Source organism: Oncorhynchus mykiss, chromosome 5, assembly GCF_013265735.2.
Source record: "Oncorhynchus mykiss isolate Arlee chromosome 5, USDA_OmykA_1.1, whole genome shotgun sequence".
NCBI lineage: Eukaryota > Metazoa > Chordata > Actinopteri > Salmoniformes > Salmonidae > Oncorhynchus > Oncorhynchus mykiss.
This window is the reverse complement of record NC_048569.1, coordinates 44528352-44551782: the sequence shown is the minus strand read 5'-3', so window position 1 is coordinate 44551782 and position 23431 is coordinate 44528352. Positions and strand designations below refer to the sequence as shown.

Below are 23431 nucleotides of genomic sequence, written 5' to 3'. Positions count from 1 at the left end.
ATGCGCACATTGCGAGACTTTTGTGAAAGCTTGCGAAACAGACAAACAGATCAGACCGGGGTTTGAGAAGTCAATGAGAGAAGCACAAATTGTTCCTGAGTTGTTCATTTTCTCGAAATCTAAAGGTACAACCTAGATATAAGCCAATGTATTAAATAGCTGAACATGTTATTACTCAAATCTTACGAGAGTGACAAACTGACACGTTTTCATTATCGTCAAAAACAACATTATATCGAAGGAGTGCCTTTAATTTGACAGTTTGCACATGCGCAGCTCGGCGTGAGACACCCGATGACCGACAAGTGTGAAAGGGAATTTTTGTTGGAGAAGCAGTTTTATCCTATCCTCATACTGTACTGTCTTTGATAATGCGGTGGCTAGTTTTATGAATAGTAAAACAAGTAAAAAATATTTTCCCCGTGTTATGACTAGATCGTTTCCGGATGCTGTACAGGAAGTGATATTGCTGTGCATTTGCATTGTGGGATTTGTGTGCTTTCCTCTTGTAATCATGGCGGATGCCTTTGGTGACGATTTGTTCAGCGTGTTTGATGAAGAACAAACAACTTCAACTAAAAAGAAACTAGCGGTACCTGAAAAGGGGTATGTATGCTTTGGGGTTTAACTCAGTTAGGGAGATGTTTCGTTCAAGTAGTGACATAGACTACTATCAAATGAGAACACGCGCAGGGGGCATCAGGGCTAACGTTAGACCTCAATGTTAATGCTACAGTATCTAGCTAGCTACAGCACATTGCCCACGTTTACACCGGCATTGTGTTTGTTTCATCCCAGACCCTTGGTAGTTAGATTGTTGTGTGTTTACTACCTAGCTAATGAGAATAAGCTCTCAACATTTTATTTGTTGAAAATGTGAACTATGTTAGTTATGTAGGATGCAGTCCAGTGTGTCAACTTTTATTTTATCTGGCCCTCCATACTCTCCATAGTCATATGTAGTGATTAACTATTTGAATATTTTTTTAAGTGGTGGTATTGTCCTGGATTTCATATCTGATTATTTTGATTGGCTGGTCTATGTTCCTTAGTTAGATAACATTTAAGTTTAAATATTCAAATATCAGCCAGAAATTGCTGAGGAATAATACCTACCAACATATGGGGCTGCAGAAAGTACTTGTTTCTGTCTTAAAGTAACATTGCCGTAAAATATTCCCTTCCATTAGGAAATCGACCAGTAAAAATGGCAAAGGAGGAAAGGCTGAGTTCTATGCAGCCAAGAGTAAGCGGGAAGCAGACAACAACGGGACAGATGAGGTGGTGTTTGGGAAGAGGTCCAAGCTGGAGACTCTTTCTACAGAGGAGATCAAGTAAGATTGACTTTGAACAAGGCTAGATTTTTGGGCTGGGGTGGTCTTAGCCCAATATTGGATGTGCCCAATATTGGACTAATGGAGCCTAACTTTACTCCTTAGTCCAAGGAGCTTACGTGTTCTGTTTAAATGGTACGGTTCTTGAAATATAAATACCTTTCATATCACACAAAATAATTTAACAAATGCAAAATACGCACTTACTGTAACCTGATCAAATAACATTTTATTGATCACATACACATTTCTAGCAGATGTTATTGCGGGTGTAGCGAAATACTTGTGTTCATCGCTCCAACAGCGGAGTAGTATCTAACAATTCAATGGTTTTAACAGTTGCAACCGACAGTATTTTTTTTGGTACAACACGCTTTGTGGTGTACGTACACATGGTGCACATGGTTAGCACACATGGTCACGTACACATGGTTAGCAGATGTTAATGCGAGTGTAGCAAAATGCTTGTACTTCTAGTTCCGACAGTGCAGTAATATCTAACAAGTAATATAACAAATTCACAAAGACTACCTTATACACACATTGTAAGGGGATGGAATAAGAATATGTACATATACATATATGGATGTGCGATGGCCGTGCGGCATAGGCAAGATGGTATAAAATACAGTATATACATATCCTACATTACTCATCTCATATGTAATCACTATTAAAGTGGCATTATTTAAAGTGACTAGTGATAACTTTATTGAATCCATTTATTAAAGTGGCCAGTGATTTGGGTCTGTATGTTGGCAGCAGCCTCTATGTTAGCGATGACCTAAAGGTAGAAGCTGTTTTTCAGTCTCTCGATCCCAGCTTTGATGCACCTGTACTGACCTCGCCTTCTGGATGATAGTGGGGTGAACAGGCAGTGGCTCGGGTGGTGGTTGTCCTTGATGATCTTTTTGGCCTTCCTGTGACATCAAGTGCTGTACGTGTCCTGGAGGGCAGGTAGTTTGCCCCCGGTGATGTGTTGTGCAGACCGCACTACCCTCTTGAGAGCCTTGCGGTTGAAGGCAGTGCCGTTGCCGTACCAGGCCGTGATACACCCCGACAAGATGCTCTCGATTGTGCATCTAAAAGTTTGTGAGGGTTTTAGGTGACAAGCCAAATTTCTTCAGCCTCCTGAGGTTGAAGAGACACTGTTACGCCTTATTCACCACAGTCTGTGTGGGTGGACTATTTCAGTTTGTCCGTGATGTGTACGCTACGGAATTTAACACCCTCTCCACTACTGTCCCGTCGATGTGGATAGGGGGGTGCACCCTCTGCTGTTTCCTGAAGTCCACGATCATCTCTTTTGTTGACGTTGAGTGAGAGGTTGTTTTCCTGACACCACACTCCGAGGGCCCTCACGTCCTCCCTGTAGGCTGTCTCGACGTTGTTGGTAATCAAGCCTACCACTGTAGTGTTGTCTGCAACCTTGATGATTGAGTTGGAGGCATGCATGGCCACACAGTCATAGGTGAACAGGGAGTACAGGAGAGGACTGAGAACGCACCCTTGTGGGGCCCCAGTGTTGAGGATCAGCGGGGTGGAGATGTTGTTTCCCACCTTCACCACCTGGGGGCGGCCCGTCAATGTCCAAGACCCAATTGCAAAGGGCGGGGTTTAGACCCACGGTCTCAAGCTTAATGATGAGTTTGGAGGGTACTATGGTGTTGAATGCTGAGCTGTAGTCAATGAACAGAATTCTTGCGTAGGTATTCCTCTTGTCCAGATGGGAAAGTGCAGTGTGATGGCGATTGTGGTAAGCAAATTGGAGTGGATCTAGGGTATCAGGTAAGGTGGAGGTGATATGATCCTAGGCTAGTCTCTCAAAGCACTTCATGATGACAGAAGTGAGTGCTACGGGGAATTAGTCATTTAGTTAAGTTACCTTTGCTTTCTTGGGATTGGGAACAATGGTGGCCATCTTGAAGCATTTGGGGACAGCAGACTGGGATAGGGAGAGATTGAATCTGTCCGTAAACACACCAGCCAGCTGGTTTGCGCATGCTCAGAGGACGCGGCTAGGGATGCCGTCTGGGCCGGTAGCCTAGCGAGGGTTAAAACACTTAAATGTCTTACTCACGTCGGCCACGGAGAAGGAGAGCCCACAGTATTTGGTAGCAGGCTGTGTCATTGGCACTGTATTGTCCTCAAAGCGCACAAAGAAGTTGTTTAATTTGTCTGGGAGCAAGAGGTCGACGGGCCTGGTTTTGTTTTTGTAATCTGTGATTGTCTGTAGACCCTGCCACATACTTCTCGTGTTTAAGATGTTGAAATGCAACTCTACTTTGTCTCTACTGACGCTTTGCTTGTTCGATTGCCTTGCGGAGGGAATAGCTACACTGTTTGTATTCGGTCATGTTTCCAGTCCTCAGGCCATGATTTAATGCGGTGGTTCGCGCTTTCAGTTTTGCTTGAATGCTGCCATCAATCCACGGTTTCTGGTTAGGGAAGGTTTTAATAGTCACCGTGGGTACAAAATCTCCAATGCTCTTCCTAATAAACTCAGAGTCAGCGTATATGTCAATGTTAAAATCCCCAGTTACAATAAATGCAGCCTCAGGATATATGGTTTCCAGTTTAGTAGTCCAGTTAAGTTATTTTAGGGCCATCGTGGTATCTGTTTGGGGGGGGGGGGGGGGGGGGGGGGGGAATACACGGCTGTGACTATAATCGAAGAGAAGTCTCTTGGGAGATAATGCGGTCGGCATTTGATTGGTAGGAATTCTAGGTCAGGTGAACAAAAGGACTTGAGTTCCTGTATGCCGTTATGATTTCACCATGAGCCGTTAATCAATTCTGTTTACACAGGTGTTTGGACACATAGCTAATTAGCAAATGTAGTCAACTCTATCTTTTGTCTGTTTTCTGTAAAATAGTGCTGTGACATGGAAACCCCAACCCTACCAATGTGTGTTAATTTAACCTTTTTTTCCTTCTCAATAAGATAGGGCCCTTACGCTTCCAAAACCTTATCGCAAGCGATGCGTGTTAACAAACCCCACCCCCCCTACAGAAGACGCCTTCGTCCGTCCATTAATCTTATGTGTAATGGAACGGAGTCATGATCAATGGCTACCTCCGGATTAGATACAGTGGGGAGAACAAGTATTTGATACACTGCCGATTTTGCAGGTTTTCCTACTTACAAAGCATGTAGAGGTCTGTAACAAAAATCCAGAAAATCACATTGTATGATTTTTAAGTAATTAATTTGCATTTTATTGCATGACATAAGTATTTGATCACCTACCAACGAGTAAGAATTCCGGCTCGCACAGACCTGTTAGTTTTTCTTTAAGAAGCCCTCCTGTTCTCCACTCATTACCTGTATTAACTACACCTGTTTGAACTCGTTACCTGTATAAAAGACACCTGTCCACACACTCGATCAAACAGACTCCAACCTCTCCACAATGGCCAAGACCAGAGAGCTGTGTAAGGACATCAGGGGTAAAATTGTAGACCTGCACAAGGCTGGGATGGACTACAGGACAATAGGCAAGCAAGCAGCTTGGTGAGAAGGCAACAACTGTTGGCGCAATTATTACAAAATGGAAGTAGTTCAAGATGACGGCCAATCACCCTCGGTCTGGGGCTCCATGCAAGATCTCACCTCATGGGGCATCAATGATCATGAGGAAGGTGAGGGATCAGCCCAGAACTACACAGCAGGACCTGGTCAATGACCTGAAGAGAGCTGGGACCACAGTCTTAAAGAAAACCATTAGTAACACTACGCCTGTTCAAGCCAGCGCATGTCCAGGCCCGTCTGAAGTTTGCCAATGACCATGTGGATGATCCAGAGGAGGAATGGGAGAAGGTCATGTGGTCTGATGAGAAAAATGTTTAGCTTTTTGGTCTAAACTCCACTCGCCGTGTTTGGAGGAAGAAGAAGGATGAGTACAACCCCAAGAACACTATCCCAACCGTGAAGCATGGAGGTGGAAACATCATTATTTGGGGATGCTTTTCTGAAAATGGGACAGGACGACTGCACCGTATTGAGGGGAGGATGGATGGGGCCAGGTATCGCGAGATCTTGGCCAACAACCTCCTTCCCTCAGTAAGAGCATTGAAGATGGGTCTTGGCTGGGTTTTCCAGCATGACAATGACCCGAAACACACTGCCAGGGCAACTAAGGAGTGGCTTCGTAAGAAGCATCTCAAGGTCCTGGAGTTGCCTAGCCAGTCTCCAGACCTGAACCCAATAGAACATCTTTGGAGGGAGCTGAAAGTCCGTATTGCCCAGCGACAGCCCTGAAACCTGAAGGATCTGGAGAAGGTCTTTATGGAGGAGTGGGCCAAAATCCCTGCTGCAGTGTGTGCAAACCTGGTCAAGAACTACAGGAAACGTATGATCTTGCAAACAAAGGTTTCTGTACCAAATATTAAGTTCTGCTATTCTGATGTATCAAATACTTATGTCATGCAATAAAATGCTAATTAATGACTTAAAAATCATACAATGTGATTTTCTGGATTTTTGTTTTAGATTCCGTCTCTCACAGTTGAAGTGTACCTATGATAAAAAATTACAGACCTCTACATGCTTTGTAAGTAGGAAACCCTGCAAAATCGGCAGTGTATCAAATACTTGTTCTCCCCACTGTATAGCTAGCTACCCCTGCAGCACGGGTTCTAATCCAGCCCACTGCTTTCATCTCTACCGACTGCCGCAGACCTTAGGAAAAAAAGAACATTGGCGAGGCAAGATTAGTGTTGTTGTGTGATGTTATTGTCTTGTTATAGACACAATTAGCTTCATGACTATATGATCTGCAAAGAAATGTGAATTATTATCATGGTTGGTTAATGGATTGAATACTGATGAATGTGAAACTGGCTTTTTCAGTCTTGCCGACTGCATGCCCAAGGTGAGGGTGGAGCCGGTTGAGACAGTGGAAGGATGCAACCACGAGGTAAGAGCGCTCACAGGACTTTTGAAATACGAATTTAATGACTTCATATTAAAAAATGTATTTATGCAACCTAGGTAGGCCTATATCTCAATATTACATCTTGGTTCCCTTTACTGAAAATCTGCTTTCTTTACCTTGACAGGTGGCCCTACCAGCCAATGAGGAGTACAACCAGCTTAAGCCTCGTGTGGGGAAAGCAGCCAAGGTACTGTAACGGTACATCAGTCCACTGATTGGATTGGGATACTTTGAGAGCGCAGTCTGAAACTCGTGGCCTTTGACATTGCCTTGTCAAATGACTCCAATCCACCCATCTGTGTTCCTGCTAACATCCAACTGATCTCTTTTTGTAGGAGTACCCCTTCGTTCTGGATCCCTTCCAACGTGAGGCCATTCTGTGTATCGATAACAACCAGTCAGTGCTTGTGTCTGCCCACACCTCTGCAGGAAAGACTGTCTGTGCAGAGTGAGTTTGATATGCTGATACCCTTTCAGGTTTAACACTACTGAGTTTGGCCGAACTAAGCCGAACTGTAATGTACTGTGCAGCACAGTATGTATCGGGTTAGCAAGATGGTGGGAAAAGAGTACGAGTGTGTTCAGATGTTTTGCGCGTTTGATGAGTGAAATACTGGATTGTTTTCAACTGAGTTTTTAAGAACATTTTCCCATCCAAAACTGTATTTTCAGTATGAACTTAAACAACTAAAACAAGATATTAAGTATGAATTTTTGTAAGATCATCTTTGAGAATTGACACTCACTAAATACAATTTTAAAGTCGGGGAGAATCAAAATGATGCATTCAGGAGTATTTTTTGTCATGGCCCCGCAATTATTTTGTTCTAATGTTCCGCTTATAATAGAATAAGCAATTGCAAAATGTGTAGAATTGCAGGAAATTAGCTTTAAAACAGCTAAATTGTCAACGTAGCCAACGGGAGGACCTCTAAAATCTTAGGTCGGTGACTGCGCCATTGGCTTTGCCCTCACCAGAAAAAGCCTCTTACTCACTTTCCCGCCCTCTCCCTTTCTCATCCAGGTATGCCATAGCTCTAGCTCTGAGGGAGAAGCAGAGGGTCATCTTCACCAGCCCCATCAAAGCTCTGAGTAACCAGAAGTACAGAGAGATGTACGAAGAGTTCCAGGATGTTGGCCTGATGACCGGTGATGTCACCATCAACCCCACCGCCTCCTGCCTCATCATGACTACCGAAGTATGCCATTATAATTACATTATTCTCGCCAACAATCTCCACTGTGTCTTTAGGCTGAGCTAGAATATGACTAAGTTGTACTTACATTTTTCTCTAGTGTTACTAGTCTGTCTAGTTTGAAAATGATTGATTATGTTGACATTTCATTTGTTTCTGTGTTTCAGATCCTGAGGAGCATGTTGTACCGAGGGTCAGAGGTCATGAGAGAGGTGGCCTGGGTCATCTTCGATGAGATCCATTACATGAGAGATGCCGAGCGTGGCGTGGTGTGGGAGGAGACCATCATCCTGCTTCCTGACAACGTCCACTATGTCTTCCTGTCCGCCACCATCCCAAACGCCAAGCAGTTCGCTGAATGGATCTGCCACCTCCACAGACAGGTAAAGAAAAAATAAATGTATTTACTTTTATCGATGTGTGTAGGCTACCACGGAGCGACCTTAACCCAACAACTAGAGACCTCGTCAAGGGGTTTGAATCGCTTGGGCCAAGGTGTCGGGGTGACCGTTAAAAGGTCCAAAGGTTCGTCAAGACCTGGTTGGGACTACCCTACAAGGCATTTCCCTTACCCCTGCCCTGTCTAGTGATCAGCTGCTGTCCCCTTGGCTGTCCAGTCTCCTTCCATTGCCAGATAAACCTCAGTCTGCAGAAAGGCAGGGCCACAACACCGGCCTCTCCATTCCGAAGGCTGAGAAAACACAGCCGAAAATATCCCTTGTCTGCTTACTTGTGTATCAAGCATCAGGTGCTCTCATACAATTGACTTGTTCTTGTCTCTTGTAAACATGTTTGTGTTAACTGTATAGACATGCATCAAGCGTAATTGTTTTAACGAAATGGTTTAAAAGAATTTCAGGGATTGTCGTTAGGTGCTCATGTTGTTGACTTCCTTCCACCTGTCCCCATGTAGCCCTGTCACGTGGTGTACACTGACTTCCGGCCCACCCCCCTGCAGCACTACATCTTCCCAGCAGGTGGCGACGGACTTCACCTTGTGGTGGATGAGAACGTAAGGAAACGCACAAAGCTCGAGGTTTCCTCGGTCTTGACTAGGACAATAATACATGACATTCTGCATTTACTACACACACACACACACACAGAGAGATAATGCACAGCCTGTCAGTGGAAATATACTTAATTCGGTTCCTTGTACAATAATTGAATAGATGTAGCCATAAAGATAATCTAGTGTTGTGTTGAGCAGGGCTGGGTTTCCCAAAAGCATCATAGCACTAAGATAATCTTTAGTCAATTTAGTTTCAGTAGAATTTAAATAATCTTAGTGCTACCATGCTTATTGGAAACTCAGCCCAGAATGCCTTTCTGTGCCGGGAAACTCTCACTTCATTATTTAGGTTTGTTGTACAATGTCGGTCAGTGACTAAACATGCTGTTAGGTATTAGGCTAAACATACAATTAGTAGCTTAGAGTGCGGACCAGTCACACCTCCAGGAATAGCTCAATGTGTTGTTTCCTGAACAATGGGGTCAGGTGCATAATATCCGAAGATTCCCACGCACGATTTGTGATTAGAATGCATCCCGCATCACTGACATATTCCACACTTTCAACAAATAACATTTGGTGAGAGTTTACTCTCATTAGGTACTGAACACACAACAATCTCACTACCAAGGGTACAGGGAATAAAACATGCTGTAAATAATTGTTATCCTTCACCACACAAGACCCACCTGAGTTGTGGTTCGATCTTAGTCAGCTTGTTGCAGAATGTGAAATGGGGCCAGTTTGTCTGCCTGGTGTACTGTCGGGTTAAAGTTGGCTGTTGATCCTTTGCTTGACTTGTCTCCTCCAGGGAGAGTTCAGGGAGGACAACTTCAACACGGCCATGCAGGTGCTGAGAGACACTGGTGACTCTGGAGGCAGCAGCGGAGGGGGCAAATGGGACCCCAAGGGGCGCAAAGGAGGGACACGAGGTGTGTGTGTGTGACTAAGACCGATAAACCATTACGTTCTTTTAGAATAGCGGAAGTATTTGTGGGAGTAGTTTTGTCAGGGGATTCAGTGTCATCTAAATTAGGGTTTCAAAATGGTTGCCTTTTTTTGTTCTCAATGTGGTTGTGTTTCTCTTTAGGGCCATCCAACGTGTTTAAGATTGTTAAAATGATCATGGAGCGGAACTTCCAGCCGGTCATCATCTTTAGCTTCAGTAAGAAGGAGTGTGAGGCCTATGCCCTGCAGGTGTCCAAGCTCGACTTCAACACAGGTATAGTTATCCCCATAATGATATACAGTTTAATAGCCTAACGATACTCCCTGCAGGTGTCCAAGCTCGACTTCAATAGCGGTAGCTACTCCTTCAATGAGTGATGTGGGTAACACCGTGCCCCAATGGAAATTCATTAGGGCACACCGTAGCAAAGCGCTTTTCAACGGAAAAGGGTGTTCCTTAATTGGAGAAGTTCAGGTAGTGTGTCCCCCCCCCCCCCCCCCCCCCCCCCCCCCCCCCCCCCCCCCTCCCTTCTGTTTGGTGCCGAATGAAGTCAATCATGTACTCCCTCGAAAGGTGGGGCAGGTATAAGTCATGAAGTTTGCTAGGGGTGTTTTTAATAATCGGCATCACTCGAGTCATTCAATATTATGTTTTCTATTAACTGTACACATCTCACTGTTCTCGCTCTCTTTGGGGGGGGGGGTTGACTGATGATACTAACTAAATCCGCTGATGTGAACGCACATACCACTCAGAAATGCATGGCATCCTGTCAATACAGCACCCTATTACCTATATAGTGCCATTTGAGTCATTGCCACTGAAAGTAGTGCATTATATAGGGAATAGGGTGTCACTTCAGACGCTGCCATAGATTTGCCCCCCAATACTTGACTACACGCTCTTTGCCAGTAGGTTATGCAGCCTGTGCTGATTCGCTGCAAGATGACCCTGAGCAGCAGGATGAATCTGGGCTGCAGATCTAATTTGGTTAGGCCTAACTGAAGAACGCGCGTGTCAGAGTCCGCCCTGCGTAGCTGGCGAATCGTGTGTGCTTTTGTGTGCGATTTCGATGAAGTCAGTTAAAACATCCAAGAACGCCAAATGCTCTCTTTCCACTGGGCATGATGTGAACGATCTCTCATCGAGTTGATATGAATATGGGTGTTGTACTTTCTCATCTGCCCGGTCAGTCTCTGGAGGGAGGAGAGACGACTGTATTGATAAAGATGGAGCAGATTTCTCTTGGCTTGGCTGGAGCCAGGCCCTTGGCAACAGAGGTTTCTACCCCCCCCCCCCCCCCCCCCCCCCCCCATCCTGACCACAGGAGGATTCTGTTTGTAATGGAGTTGACTTGAGCATGTGCTCCAGTTCCCGAGCAAATATTTTGACGTTGTGCGTTTCTCACTCGCTTGGTTTGTTTTTGCTTTGCAACACACTGACACATCTGGTGTAAGATGTTCTACTTACACAAACAAACAATCTGACTATACGAGGTGTGATTTATCCTGAGGGCTTGAGGAATTCTTCGTAAAATCCTATCTAGGCGGTGCTAGTGCTCTCGCTTGAGTGATGTGCCTATATGATGGAAAGTCAAATACTTTTGTTTTCCGTCTTGCTCTCTTCTGAACCTAATGCCTGTTTATCACATTACTTAATAGATGAGCGTTTAATAAAAATGTAATAAGCTGCAGCACTGTGGGATAAGACGTAGTTTTGTATTAGTAGTCTTTATAGAAACAGAGCTGCTGGCCTGTCTTCAGGTTTAGGCTAGCTATATTATGTCTCTGTGGTGTAAGAGGGTGGTAGTAGCCTAATTGGAGCCACGTTCCACTCCCCCTTCTGACTCGCTCTCTCGCTCTCTTTTAATTAATGAACTGTCTGGGCTTTAATCTTTTATGACATATTTGTTTCTAGGCTGTGTTTATGGAACTGTCGGACATGGCTTACTTACGCGGCTTATGGTGCCTGCATGGCTTACTCTGCATGCAAGGCAGCTGTGTGACACTGGATCGGGCCGCTTGACTAGAACTTTGACGATAAACCCGAAAATTACCGACGCAGCCTTCCTCTTACCCGTCTGTAACTTTCTGTGATTTTTGCGACACAATATTCCGGCCGATTGTTCTAAAACCGTTATTTGGTCAACAATGATAGCACGAATCAACATATTGCGTAGGCTATGAAAGTATCTGCCTGTGCTTGTTTCACTGTGTGCTGCGAACTCACTCCCTCTCACGGAGGTGGTAGAGATGCATTCTGAGACGCACAAGCATATAACTGTTGCTCAAAATGCTATTGTAGGAAAACATTTACATTTTTAAAGCAAATAACATTGTTTTAGTTAGCGGACATACAGCTTTCTGTGAGTACATTATGTATTTGTAACTTTTATTTTTTTATATTGAGTTCATAGCACCACTTTACAACCGGAGTAGGCTGTAGTCAGACCCGTGCAGGGCGCTCCATTTGCGCTCCATCTGCATCAAGTAGCGCTGTGAAGTTTTAGTAGGACCGTATCCTTATCCATATTATAGCCTTTAGCCCAAAATGCACCAAGATGTCGTCAAAATTCTCTAGCGCGCCAGGTTGCACATCAAAATATCAGTCCTGCATTTCCTGAATATGAAATGGCTTGCTTTTTTAATCATAGGTTGCCATCTGTTGTTGTCTTGGTGCTGGAGAACATTTTTTCAACATCTCCGCCGCTAATGTAAAGTATGGGCTGGCGTGTTTACACGTGGTCTGTGGTTGTGAGGCCGGTTGGACGTACTGCCAAGTTCTCTAAAAGGTTGGACGCATGTTATGGTAGAGAAATGAACATTCAATTCTCTGGCAACAGCTCTGGTGGACATTCCTGCAGTCAGCATGGCAATTGCACACGCCCTCAATTTGACATTTGTGGCATTGTGTTGTGACAATACTGCACATTTTAGTGCTCTTTTACTGTCCCCCAGCACAAGGTGCACCTGTGTAATGATCATGTCGTTTAATCAGCTTCTTGACATGCCACACCTGTCAGGTGGATGGAATATCTTGGCAGCAAATTTGTGCACAAAATGTGAGAAGCTTTTTGTGTGTATGGAACATTTCGGAGGTCATTTATTTCAGCTCATGAAACATGGGACCAACACTTTACATGTTGCGGTTTATATTTTTGTTTAGTATATAATGGTTATCTGATGAAGTCACACTGTTATATAAATAGTATATCAGACGGATGGCCTTTATAATTCATTAGAATACTTTTCTGGTGCTGACCTGGTTACTATGGATTGCTGGTGTGGTCATGCTGACACCACTCTACTTTACACACTACTCAGGCACCTCTTGTGCCCGTAGTCGCATGGCAGTTGTGTGTTTAGAGTTTAACGTGTGACTGTTTCTGTTATAAGATCTCTGAGCCAAAACGGTATCCGTGTGTGTGTGTATATTATATTACTCTTGAGATGAGTTTGTCTCCATGTGATGGAAACTAGTTTGTGTGTGTGGAAATGCGTTTGTGTGTGTATGTGTAGGTCTACGTGTGTGTATTTAAAGTGTTTACGTTTGGGCCCAGTGCCAGAGAGCTGACGTAAGCCAAGTGGCCTGCCCGTGGGCTGTGGTTTGTTTGCTTGCTCTCTCGTTCTGTCATTCTGTCCATGTGGTTTTACTGCTACCCTGGGACTGTCCTCACTGCAGTGTAGGCCTTCTCGGGGAGCAGTGGACCATGGCACAGCCTTACTATGGACACTTAACAGCAATAACTAGAGGTAGACCGATTATGAATTTTCAATGCCAATACTGATTATTGGAGGACCAAAAAAAGCCAATACTGATTTAATCAGACGATTTTTATATATCTTTGTAATAATGACAGTTACAACAATACTGAATGAACAATGAACCCTTTTATTTTAACTTAATATAATACATAAAATCTATTTAGTCTCATAAATAACGAAACATGTTCAATTTGGTTCAAATAGTGGAAAAACAGTGTTGGAGAAGAACATAAAAGTGCAATATGTGCCATGTAAAAAAAGCTAACGTTTCAGAACATGAGAACATATGAAAGCTGGTGGTTCAATATTCCCAGTTAAGTAGTTATTATAGGAATTATGACGCATCAACTATTTACATGTACATTTGACTATTGGATGTTCTTTTAGGCACTTTAGTATTGCCAGCCTAATCTCTGGGGTTTATAGACTTGAAGTCATAAACAGCGCTGTGCTTCAAGCATTGCTAAGAGCTGCTCGCAAAGTGCTGTTTGAATGACTGTTTACGAGCCTGCTGCTGCCTACCACCGCTCAGCCAGACTGCTCTCAAATATCAAATCGTAGACTTAATTATATTAAACACACACATACGAGCTTTTGGTCATTTAATATGGTCAAATACGGAAACTTTCAGTGAAATACGGAACCATTCCTTATTTTGTCAATCAGGTGGCAACCCTAAGTCTAAATATTGCTGTTACATTGCACAACCTTCAATGTTATGTCATAATAAGGTAAAATTCTGTCAAATGAATTACGTTTTTTGTTAGGAAGAAACACAGTTCGCAACGAGCCAGGCAGCCCAAACTGTTGCATATACCCTGACTCTGCTTGCACTGAATGCAAGAGAAGTGACACAACTTCCCTAGTTAATATTGCCTGCTAACATGCATTTATTTTAACTAAATATGCAGGTTTAAAAGAATATACTTCTGTATTGATTTTAAGAAAGGCATCGATGTTTATGGTTAGGTACATTTTGTGCAACGAATGTATTTTTTTTTTGCGAATGCGTTTTTTTGTTAAATCATCATCTGTTTGGCGAAGTGATTCAATGATAAATTAACAGGCACCGCATTGATAATATGCAACGCAGGACAAGCTAGTTAACCTAGTAATATCATCAACCATGTGTAGTTAAGTAGTGATTGTGAAGATTGATTGTTTTTTACAAGATAAGTTCAATGCTAGCTAGCAACTTACCGTGGCTCATCGCAGCCACAGGGTCCTTTTGACGCTGCACTCGCGTAACAGGTGGTCAGCCTGCAGTTTCCTCATTAATTGCAATGTAATCGGACATAATTGGCGTCCAAAAAGGCCGATTACCGATGGTTATGAGAACTTGAAATCGGCCGTAATTAATCGGCCATGCCGATTAATCGGTCGTCCTCTAGCAATAACCTGAGGAACCATTTCTCAACTAGAGTCAGCTCTGGTTAGGCCTACATCTGTGACAGGCAGTTGGGTGGAGGGTGAGGAGAGGCACACTCTGATGCACATTGGCTTACACCAAACCCTTTCCATTGAGGGCAGAGTGTATGCTTGTTTATTTCCTGTCCAATTAACATCTAGGCAACCAGGTGAAGGGAGTTCCTACAAATGAGTGTCATTGGTTGGTCAATTAAGTACAAGGGAGGTGTGAAAGTGCAGACACAGCCCTCCTTGGAATGAGTTTGACGCCTGTGGCTTAGTCTTTGTGGTGTGGAATATATGGAAATGATAATCAGGTCTGCATCAGACCTACAAAGCCTGCATGAATCACACAGAATGGGGCTGAATTCCGCATCTTTCTCAATCGATTTCTTTTACACCATCGAATTATGGTTGGATGATAGCTGAGAAGCTAAGACGTACTCTTATCACATCCAAACGACTTTGTCTTCCAATGACGTTGAATCCATATCAAGCATGAGTACTTTTCTGTATTTCTACAAAGTATTCAACATTGGCCTCGGACAGAACAAAACACACTCCCTGCTCTGTCAGAAGGGTAACGTTTAGCTTTTGAGTGACTCCTCTATCGGTCAGGTGGCAGAATGCACAATACACACGTCTGATTTGTTAATTAAATGTGTGAATGAATATGTAAATCTGTTCCGTTTGTTTTTCCAGATGAGGAGAAGAAGCTGGTGGAGGAGGTGTTCAACAATGCCATAGACTGTCTGTCAGACGATGACAAGAAGCTGCCCCAGGTGAGTACTTCTCATTGATTGATTTGAAAATATACTGAAAAATATAAACACAACAATTTCAACAATTTTGTTCATACAAGAAATTAAGTCAATTGAAATAAATTCATTTTGCTCTGATCTATGGATTTCACATGACTGGGCAGAGTGCCTCCTTGTAGCATGCCCAAGGCACGTTCACGCAGATGAGCAGGGACCCTGAGCATCTTTCTTTTGGTGTTTTTCAGAGTCAGTAGAAAGGCCTCTTTAGTGTCCTAAGTTTTTATAACTGTGACTTTAATTGCCTACCGTCTGTAAGCTGTTAGTGTCTTTAACGACACTATTTATTATTTTGGAGGGTCTATATAAGTAGCTTTTTAAGAGGGCACTGTAAAAGTTTCCACACTCTCTTTGTGGCTCCTTCTGGTGGCTTTGAATTTACACACACACACACACATACAGTATTTTCGTTCCCTTGATGCCGTAAGTTCAGGCTGTATTGGATTTGTTCTTCTGTGCGGTTGTCTCTCATAGTGCAGTTTCGTTAGACTCAGCGGTGGTCGTTATTTTGTAGAGCAGTACAGATGTCAGGAGAAGGCTGCTATGCTATGAAAGCCGGCTCCGCAGGCTTGTTAACGGTCACGACCATGTGGGATCGCGGCTCTGCTAGGGTCAGAGGAGGACAGGCACATTCTTTCTATTGTCCTTAAGATGGATTGCTGCCTCATGCTAGTGTGAGCAGCTTTTGTATACATTTGATCTTACTTGATTGTTGTATGGCTTCACTTCTATTGTAGACCGTGCCAGCTTTGGCTTTGTTCTGCTATCTTTGACATATCTTTGTGCTACCGTTGACAAGAAATGTGTTGTTAATCAAATGTCTGATTATTCTTGCTGTGTGTTTCCAGGTGGAGCACGTCCTGCCTCTATTGAAGAGAGGTATAGGGATTCATCATGGAGGACTCCTCCCCATCCTAAAGGAAACCATTGAGATCCTGTTCTCTGAGGGGCTTCTCAAGGTAGGCCTGTCTGGAGCTCACCTGGATCTCTCATTGAATTATACCAACCGTTTTCGGATATTGTCGTTCCAGCAACTATTATGGATGCATAACAAGGCCAGTACAGCTCTGCTCATCTCAGCTCTGTAGTGTGAAAAGGCTATAACCCGAAGGCCTTGCTTTTTTGTTTCAATAGGAGTAAGTATGCTGAATGTAACATTGTCCTCTCTCCACAGGCCTTGTTCGCCACAGAGACCTTTGCCATGGGCATCAACATGCCCGCCCGCACTGTCCTGTTCACCAACGCACGCAAGTTTGATGGCAAAGACTTCCGCTGGGTAATACTCCTTTAAAAAAGCCTTCTGTTAATTACTTACCTACTACTTTATCATTAGGGATGTAAAGATTCACAGATATACATCGGTCCGGGTTACGAGTGCATCTGTCCTCGGGACCACAAGCCATCGATTAGGAAATTGATTCAAACGTTAGAATCGCTGGTTCACTAAAATGTTTTGCACATATTACTGTACCTTCCGAAAATACCTTCCGTGTGGAACTAAGCATGTAATTGTGTTGACACTCATTGATCTACAAATCATTTGCATGTCGGACAACCCCAGGCGTAGTCAAACTGCGCGCTGTGAGCAGCTTCTCGCGCTGACCAATGAGGTTGGCCTATTCTGTATCTTGCACACCTTCAGCATACAAATGTTTGTAAAATGACTTGTGCAATTTTAGGCTTTATTAGTTGTATTTTGCTAAGTAATGTTTTGGAATCAAATACGCGGTTGAAAATTGTTTTACCTGAATGAAAGTAACCTTAGCTACCGCCGGGGAGACAACTCTCATCTGGCTATAGCCTACATGGTAATTGGGGCAACTCATGATCTTCACCAGCAGCAGATTTTTAATGTGGAATGGAAAATGTTAGCGCGTTGAATCATATCGAACCGAATCTCATCAATTCGTTCTTCTAATCAAACCGAATTACACTGGATCGTTTCAAACTAAAACGCAGTGTTCCTGTATCGTATCGGAGCCCGTGTATGTAGATATGTATCAAATGGTTTTGAAAGGGAATGATGCACATCCCTGTTAATAATCTTAGTTCATGGAGGAGCATAACCCACTGTATGGTCATAGTATTCCCCTTGCAGTCAATGAAGTGTCCAGTTGATCTCCCAACGTCCTCAGTCCCTCCTGTTTGACTGGCTAAACCCAGGACTGGGATTGTGTCACATTAGTAAAGACCGGGTCATATCATTATGTTAGTGACTGACTGACTCATGGGGGCATTTTATTCATTACACAGTTTCATCTAGGGCTGTGTAGCGGTAACGAGTCATGATGGCAGTCAAATTCCAAGTGACTGTTTAGTCACGGTAATCAGGGGCGGCAGGAAGCCTAGTGGTTAGAGCGTTGGGCCAGTAACCGCAAGGTTGCTAGTAGAGGTTGACCGATTATGATTTTTCAATACCGATTATTGGAGGACCAAAAAAAGCCAATACCAATTAATCGGCCGATTTAATTAATTAAATAAATAATAATAAAAAATAATAAATACATTTATTTGTAATAATGACAATTACAGCAATACTGAATGAACACTTATTTTAACTTAAAATGATACATCAATAAAATCAATTTAGCCTCAAATAAATAATGAAACATGTTCAATTTGCTTTAAATAATGCAAAAACAAAGTATTGTAGAAGAAAGTAAAAGTGCAATATGTGCCATGTAAAAAAGCTAACGTTTAAGTTCCTTGCTCAGAAAATGAGAACATATGAAAGCTGGTGGTTCCTTTTAACATGAGTCTTCAATATTCCCAGGTAAGAAGTTTTAGGTTGTAGTTATTATAGGACTATTTCCCTCTACCATTTGTATTTCATTAACCATTGGATGTTCTTATAGGCACTTTAGTATTGCCAGTGTAACAGTATAGCTTCCGTTCCTCTTCTCGCTCCTCCCTGGGCACGAACCAGCAACACAACGACAACAGCCACCACATCGAAGCAGCGTTACCCATGCAGAGCAAGGGACACAACCACCCCAAGGCTCAGAGTGAGTGACGTTTGAAACGCAATTAGTGCGCGCTAACTAGCTAGCCATTTCACTTCGGTCACACCAGCCTCATCTCGGGAGTTGATAGGTTTGAAGTCATAAACAGCGCAATGCTTGACGCACAACAAAGAGCTGCTGGCAAAACACACCAAAGTGCTGTTTGAATGAATGTTTACGCGCCTGCTTCTGCCTACCACCGCTCGGTCAGATACTTAGATACTTGTATGCTCAGTCAGATAATATGCAACACAGGACATGCTAGATAATATCTAGTAATATCATCAACCATGTGTAGTTAACTAGTGATTATGGTTGATTTTTTTTTTTATAAGATAAGTTTCATGCTAGCTAGCAACTTACCTTGGCTTACTGCATTTGCGTAACAGGCAGGCTACTTGTGGGGTGCAACGAGAGAGAGGCAGGTCGTTGTTGCGCTGGACTAGTTAACCTCTCTGATCTCCCCATCCCGGATCCGGTATCGTGAATACAGACTCAAGCTCATTACCATAACGCAACGTTAACTATTCATGAAAATCGCAAATGAAATGAAATAAATATGCCATCTCTCAAGCTTAGCCTTTTGTAAACAACACTGTCATCTCAGATTTTCAAAATATGTTTCTCAACCATAGGAAAACAATCATTTGTGTAAAAGTAGCTAGCTAGCGTAGCATTTAGCGTTAGCATTAGCGTTAGCATCCAGCACGCAACATTTCAACAAAAACATAAAAGCCTTAAAATAAAATTTACCTTCGAAGAACTTCGGATGTTTTCAATGAGGAGACTCAGTTAGATAGCAAATGCTCAGTTTTTTCCAAAAATATTCTTTGTGTATTAGAAACAGCTCCGTTTTGTACATCACATTTGGCTACAAAAAAACCCTGAAAATTCAGTCCTCAAAACGCGAACTTTTTTCCAAATTAACTCCATAATATCGACTGAAAACATGGCAAACGTGGTTTAGAATCAATCCTCAAGGTGTTTTTCACATATCTCTTCGATGATATATCGTTCGTGGAAGCATGGTTTCTCCTCTCAATCAAATGGAAAAATACTTGCACTTGGCTTTGCGCACCAATTTCGACGCAGGACACCAGGCGGACACTTGGAAAATGTAGTCTCTTATGGTCAATCTTCCAATGATATGCCTACAAATACGTCACAATGCTGCCGACATCTTGGGGAAACGGCAGAAGGTCTAAGCTTATTCCTGTCGCATTCACAGCCATATAAGGAGACATTAGAAAACAGAGCTTCAGAAATTCTGCTCATTTCCTGTTTGACGTTTCATCTTGGTTTCGCCTGTAGAATGAGTTCTGGGGCACTTACAGACAATATCTTTGCAGATTCTGAAACTTCAGTGTTTTCTTTCAAAAACTGTCAAGAATATGCATAGTCGAGCATCTTTTCGTGACAAAATATCGCGCTTAAAACGGGAATGTTTTTTATCCAAAAATGAAATAGCGCCCCTAGAGATCCAACAGGTTAACTGTAACGTTGCAAGATTGGATCCCCCGAGCTGACAAGGTGAAAATCTGTCTTTCTGCTCCTGAACGAGGCAGTTAACCCACCGTTCCTAGGCCGTCATTGAAAATAAGAATGTGTAACTGACTTGCCTGGTTAAATAAAGATTAAATAAAGGTGTAAAAAAAAAACGGCAAATCGGCACCCAAAAATACCGATTTCCGATTGTTATGAAAACTTGAAAAATCTGCCCTACTTCAGGCCAAAGAGTTCAATCTTGGTTTCATCAAACCAGAGAATCTTGTTTCTCATGGTCTGAGAGTCTTTAGATGCCTTTTGGCAAACTCCAAGCGGGCTGTCATGTACCTTTTACTGAGGAGTGGCTTCTGTCTGGTCACTCTACCATAAAGGCCTGATTGGTGCTGCAGGGATGGTTGTCCTTCTGGAAGGTTCTCCTATCTCCACAGAGATTGGTTGTTTGGCCAGCTCTAGGAAGAGTCTTGGTGGTTCCAAACTTCTTCCATTTAAGAATGGTGGAGGCCACTGTGTTCTTGGGGACCTTCAATGATACGGAAATGTTTTGGTACCCTTCCTCAGATCTGTGCCTCAACACAATCCTGTCTCGGAGCTGTACAGACAATTTTTATTGACCTCATGGCTTGGTTTTTGCTCTGGCATGCACTGTCAACTGTGGGACCTTGTATAGACAGGTGTGTGCCTTTCCAAATCATGTCCAATCAATTGACTTCAAGTTGTAAAAACATCTCAAGGATGATCAATGGGAACAACATGCACCTGAGTTCAATTTCAAATCTCATTGCAAAGGGTCCGATTACTTATGTAAATAAAATATTTCATTTTTAATACATTTGCAAACATTTCTACAAACCTGTTTTCGCTTTGTCATTATGGGGTGAATGTGTGCAGATTGCTGACGATTTGAATGAATACATTATAGAATAAGACTAACGTAACAAAATGTGGTAAAAGTCAAGTGGTCTGAGACACTGTATATTATTTAGTGTGTATATATAAAGACCAGATTAAATCAAGAATAGTCTGATGGGTGACAATATTAGCGTATCACTTGTGAATGATATATTTGCCACCAGGAAATTCAAGTCATTATCAAGTGCTTGTCAAATTGAGAATGAGAGACTGATGAAGTGTGTACATCCTGCGCAAAAAACAAAACAAAGCAGAGCTCATGCCTTTCATGCAACTTTTTTCATATCGTTAGTCGCATCTTGTACCCTTTGAATGTATTTGAATCAAGACATATGGCCCAACGTTTGTATCACAACTGAAGTGGCCAAATTGTTCTTAATTTTAAGTAGTATTCTTCCGCTTTTCAACAGGTCTCGAGCCTAACTGGCATACATATGCAGCGAGCGAGTGTAGGACGAATTTTCACCATAAAAATGCACCTTTTTTATAATAAAAGCATTACATGCATAATCACATTTTTAGTCACTTTTGAGAAGGGTATTTTCCTGCTAATGGAACACATTTAATCTAGAGGCGAAAGAAACGCACACCTATTTAGGCGAGGTGCTGGCTAGCGGCTCCTTTTATTTTTCAAATTGAACACTTTTAGCCGATTGCCGTGTGCGCGTTACTGCACTTATAATTTGAACAAATAGTCTAATGGTTAATCAATATTTTAAGCTTAAACGTTATGATCTGTTTCGTAAGCCTCATTACTAAAAAAAAAACAGGGATGCTGGTGTTTGTATTAATTTGGGATCTATCGCATGTGAAAGTGTCAGACTGTTTGGAATATTTATTTCCGCACAGGATAGAATACTATGGGGGATCGTAGATTGACCTAGGCTAGTGCTTTTGCTGTTCATCTTGTTGGCTGACAAATTAAATGTGGACAGTTCTTCCAATAGCTTCAGTATGCACCTCGGAATTGGATAAGGACGCGCGCAGTTGTGTCCCAGATGTGACGGTCTTCACTTGTAGCCTGTGAGAGAGACTCGATCACGTGACTGAGAGCCATGTAAGAGTTGTGCTTTGGTGTGCCCAGCCGGGAGTAACTCCAATTAAGCCTATAGGAAAACCTGTTTCTTTTATTAATCGCTCAACACAGAATAGCCGCATGTGCGCACTCCCTCAAATACTCTGGAGAAAATATCCTGTTTTATTCAGCTATATTCAGTTCTATTCTTCATACTATAATATAATGCCACGGAATTCGAAGCACAGCTTGTCTGCTAAATTAGTGTAGCCCATAGCCAGATCAGGACCGCAGAGTATGCTATTCTGTTCTTCTGAAGTAGACTACATTTTCTTCATATCATGTTTCTTTAGACCTCTCTAAAATAAAATAATGGATTTATTGTGATGTATTTAATTTATTAGACTTTTTAAATGTAGATGTTTCAAAGTTCTGCATCAGTGGCTTGTAGGTTATACGTGGAAGCCAGGAGATGCTAAATGTGTTTGAGACAGTTATTTGCTTGACAATCACCGGTTGACAAAATGTAATTACCGCCACAGCCCTAGTTTCATCACTACCTGGAATGATTAATAGCCATCATTAGGTTTGGATAAACACAGTACACGTGTCTCAATCTGGGTAATCCCTGCTATATTGCAATCAGACTGACAGATGAACCCAGGGTTAACTTGATGTAGTGCAGAGCTCTCTCTGTTTGACTTTTCATCTCGAGGCTTCCTCATTTCCGCTGCGTGTTTGTGCGACGCCTTTATAAAGCCATGGCGGGAGCCAGGGAAGCTCTGACAAAGATAAACAGCCACAATGTTTATGTGAGGAGCTGGGGGTCACAAGACCGGTCGTGAATCAAGCTGTTGGGAAGAAAAGGGCTGGATTATTACCCCTTTGGCTCGGGGATGGGGAGAGAGAGAGAGAGAGAGAGAGAGGAGAGAGCGATTGCTCGCTGGATAGAGAGCGGGAGAGAGAAAAAAGGGGCTTACGAGGAACATCTGGGGTGGGAGAACTGACGCCAGAACACCACGCATGCAGTCAAGGCCTTCCTTCCTCCTCTCCCTCCATCCCTCCCATCACAAAGCAAAAGGGAGAGATCCAGGGCCCTTTCACGGGGTGACTGCCCCCTCTTAGCTCTCCTCTGGCTCTGTCATGGTGTGTGTGAGTATCTCCGAGATGTAAGGAGAGAGTATAGCCCCGTGCCAGTGTTAAACCCGGGACCAAATGTTGTAGAGCACCAACAACGCCCAAGAGATTAGAATTGAATCTGCTTGACAAAGGCATAAAAGGAACTGTTTGGATTAGCTCGTTCGTGGCAGAGTAAGTAATGTTTATGTCCGAGACCAAATGGAATCTGGTGATTTTAATCAGGGCCATGTGTGGCAGGCAGCTTTACTAAAGCAGAGGGTTTATAAACCAAGTGGCAAATCAAGCCGTTGCAGCTCTTCTCCATGTTAATGTTCTGAAGAGGTGTTAGTGCACGTTGCAACTAGTGCTGGCACAATTACCGTATAACCTACGGTTATGGATGACGACCGTCGGACTAGTAACCGGAAGGTTGCACGATCGAATCCCCGAGCTGACGAGGTGC

The 23431-nt window shown here is 43.0% G+C and overlaps 1 protein-coding gene and 1 non-coding gene across 3 annotated transcripts in view; both read left to right on the top strand.

The window, feature by feature from the left end:
• The window catches only part of LOC110523912 (exosome RNA helicase MTR4), a 51032-nt gene continuing 27601 nt past the window's right edge, over positions 1-23431 (top strand). Inside the window, exons 1-14 of one of the 2 annotated variants that reach the window (XM_036977633.1) lie at positions 1-125; positions 436-606; positions 1191-1334; positions 6187-6253; positions 6396-6458; positions 6607-6719; positions 7296-7470; positions 7635-7850; positions 8381-8479; positions 9291-9411; positions 9570-9701; positions 15302-15381; positions 16266-16376; positions 16592-16693. In XM_036977633.1, coding sequence (XP_036833528.1) covers positions 515-606; positions 1191-1334; positions 6187-6253; positions 6396-6458; positions 6607-6719; positions 7296-7470; positions 7635-7850; positions 8381-8479; positions 9291-9411; positions 9570-9701; positions 15302-15381; positions 16266-16376; positions 16592-16693 — 1515 coding nt within the window. In that variant the 5' untranslated portion in view covers positions 1-125; positions 436-514. Of the gene's footprint in view, positions 126-267; positions 607-1190; positions 1335-6186; positions 6254-6395; positions 6459-6606; positions 6720-7295; positions 7471-7634; positions 7851-8380; positions 8480-9290; positions 9412-9569; positions 9702-15301; positions 15382-16265; positions 16377-16591; positions 16694-23431 lie in introns of those variants that run through there. The other variant, XM_021603057.2, reaches the window with a different exon arrangement.
• On the top strand, positions 8042-8170 carry LOC118964775. The gene has a single exon (XR_005051968.1). It is a non-coding gene; the product is annotated as a small nucleolar RNA SNORA35 (small nucleolar RNA).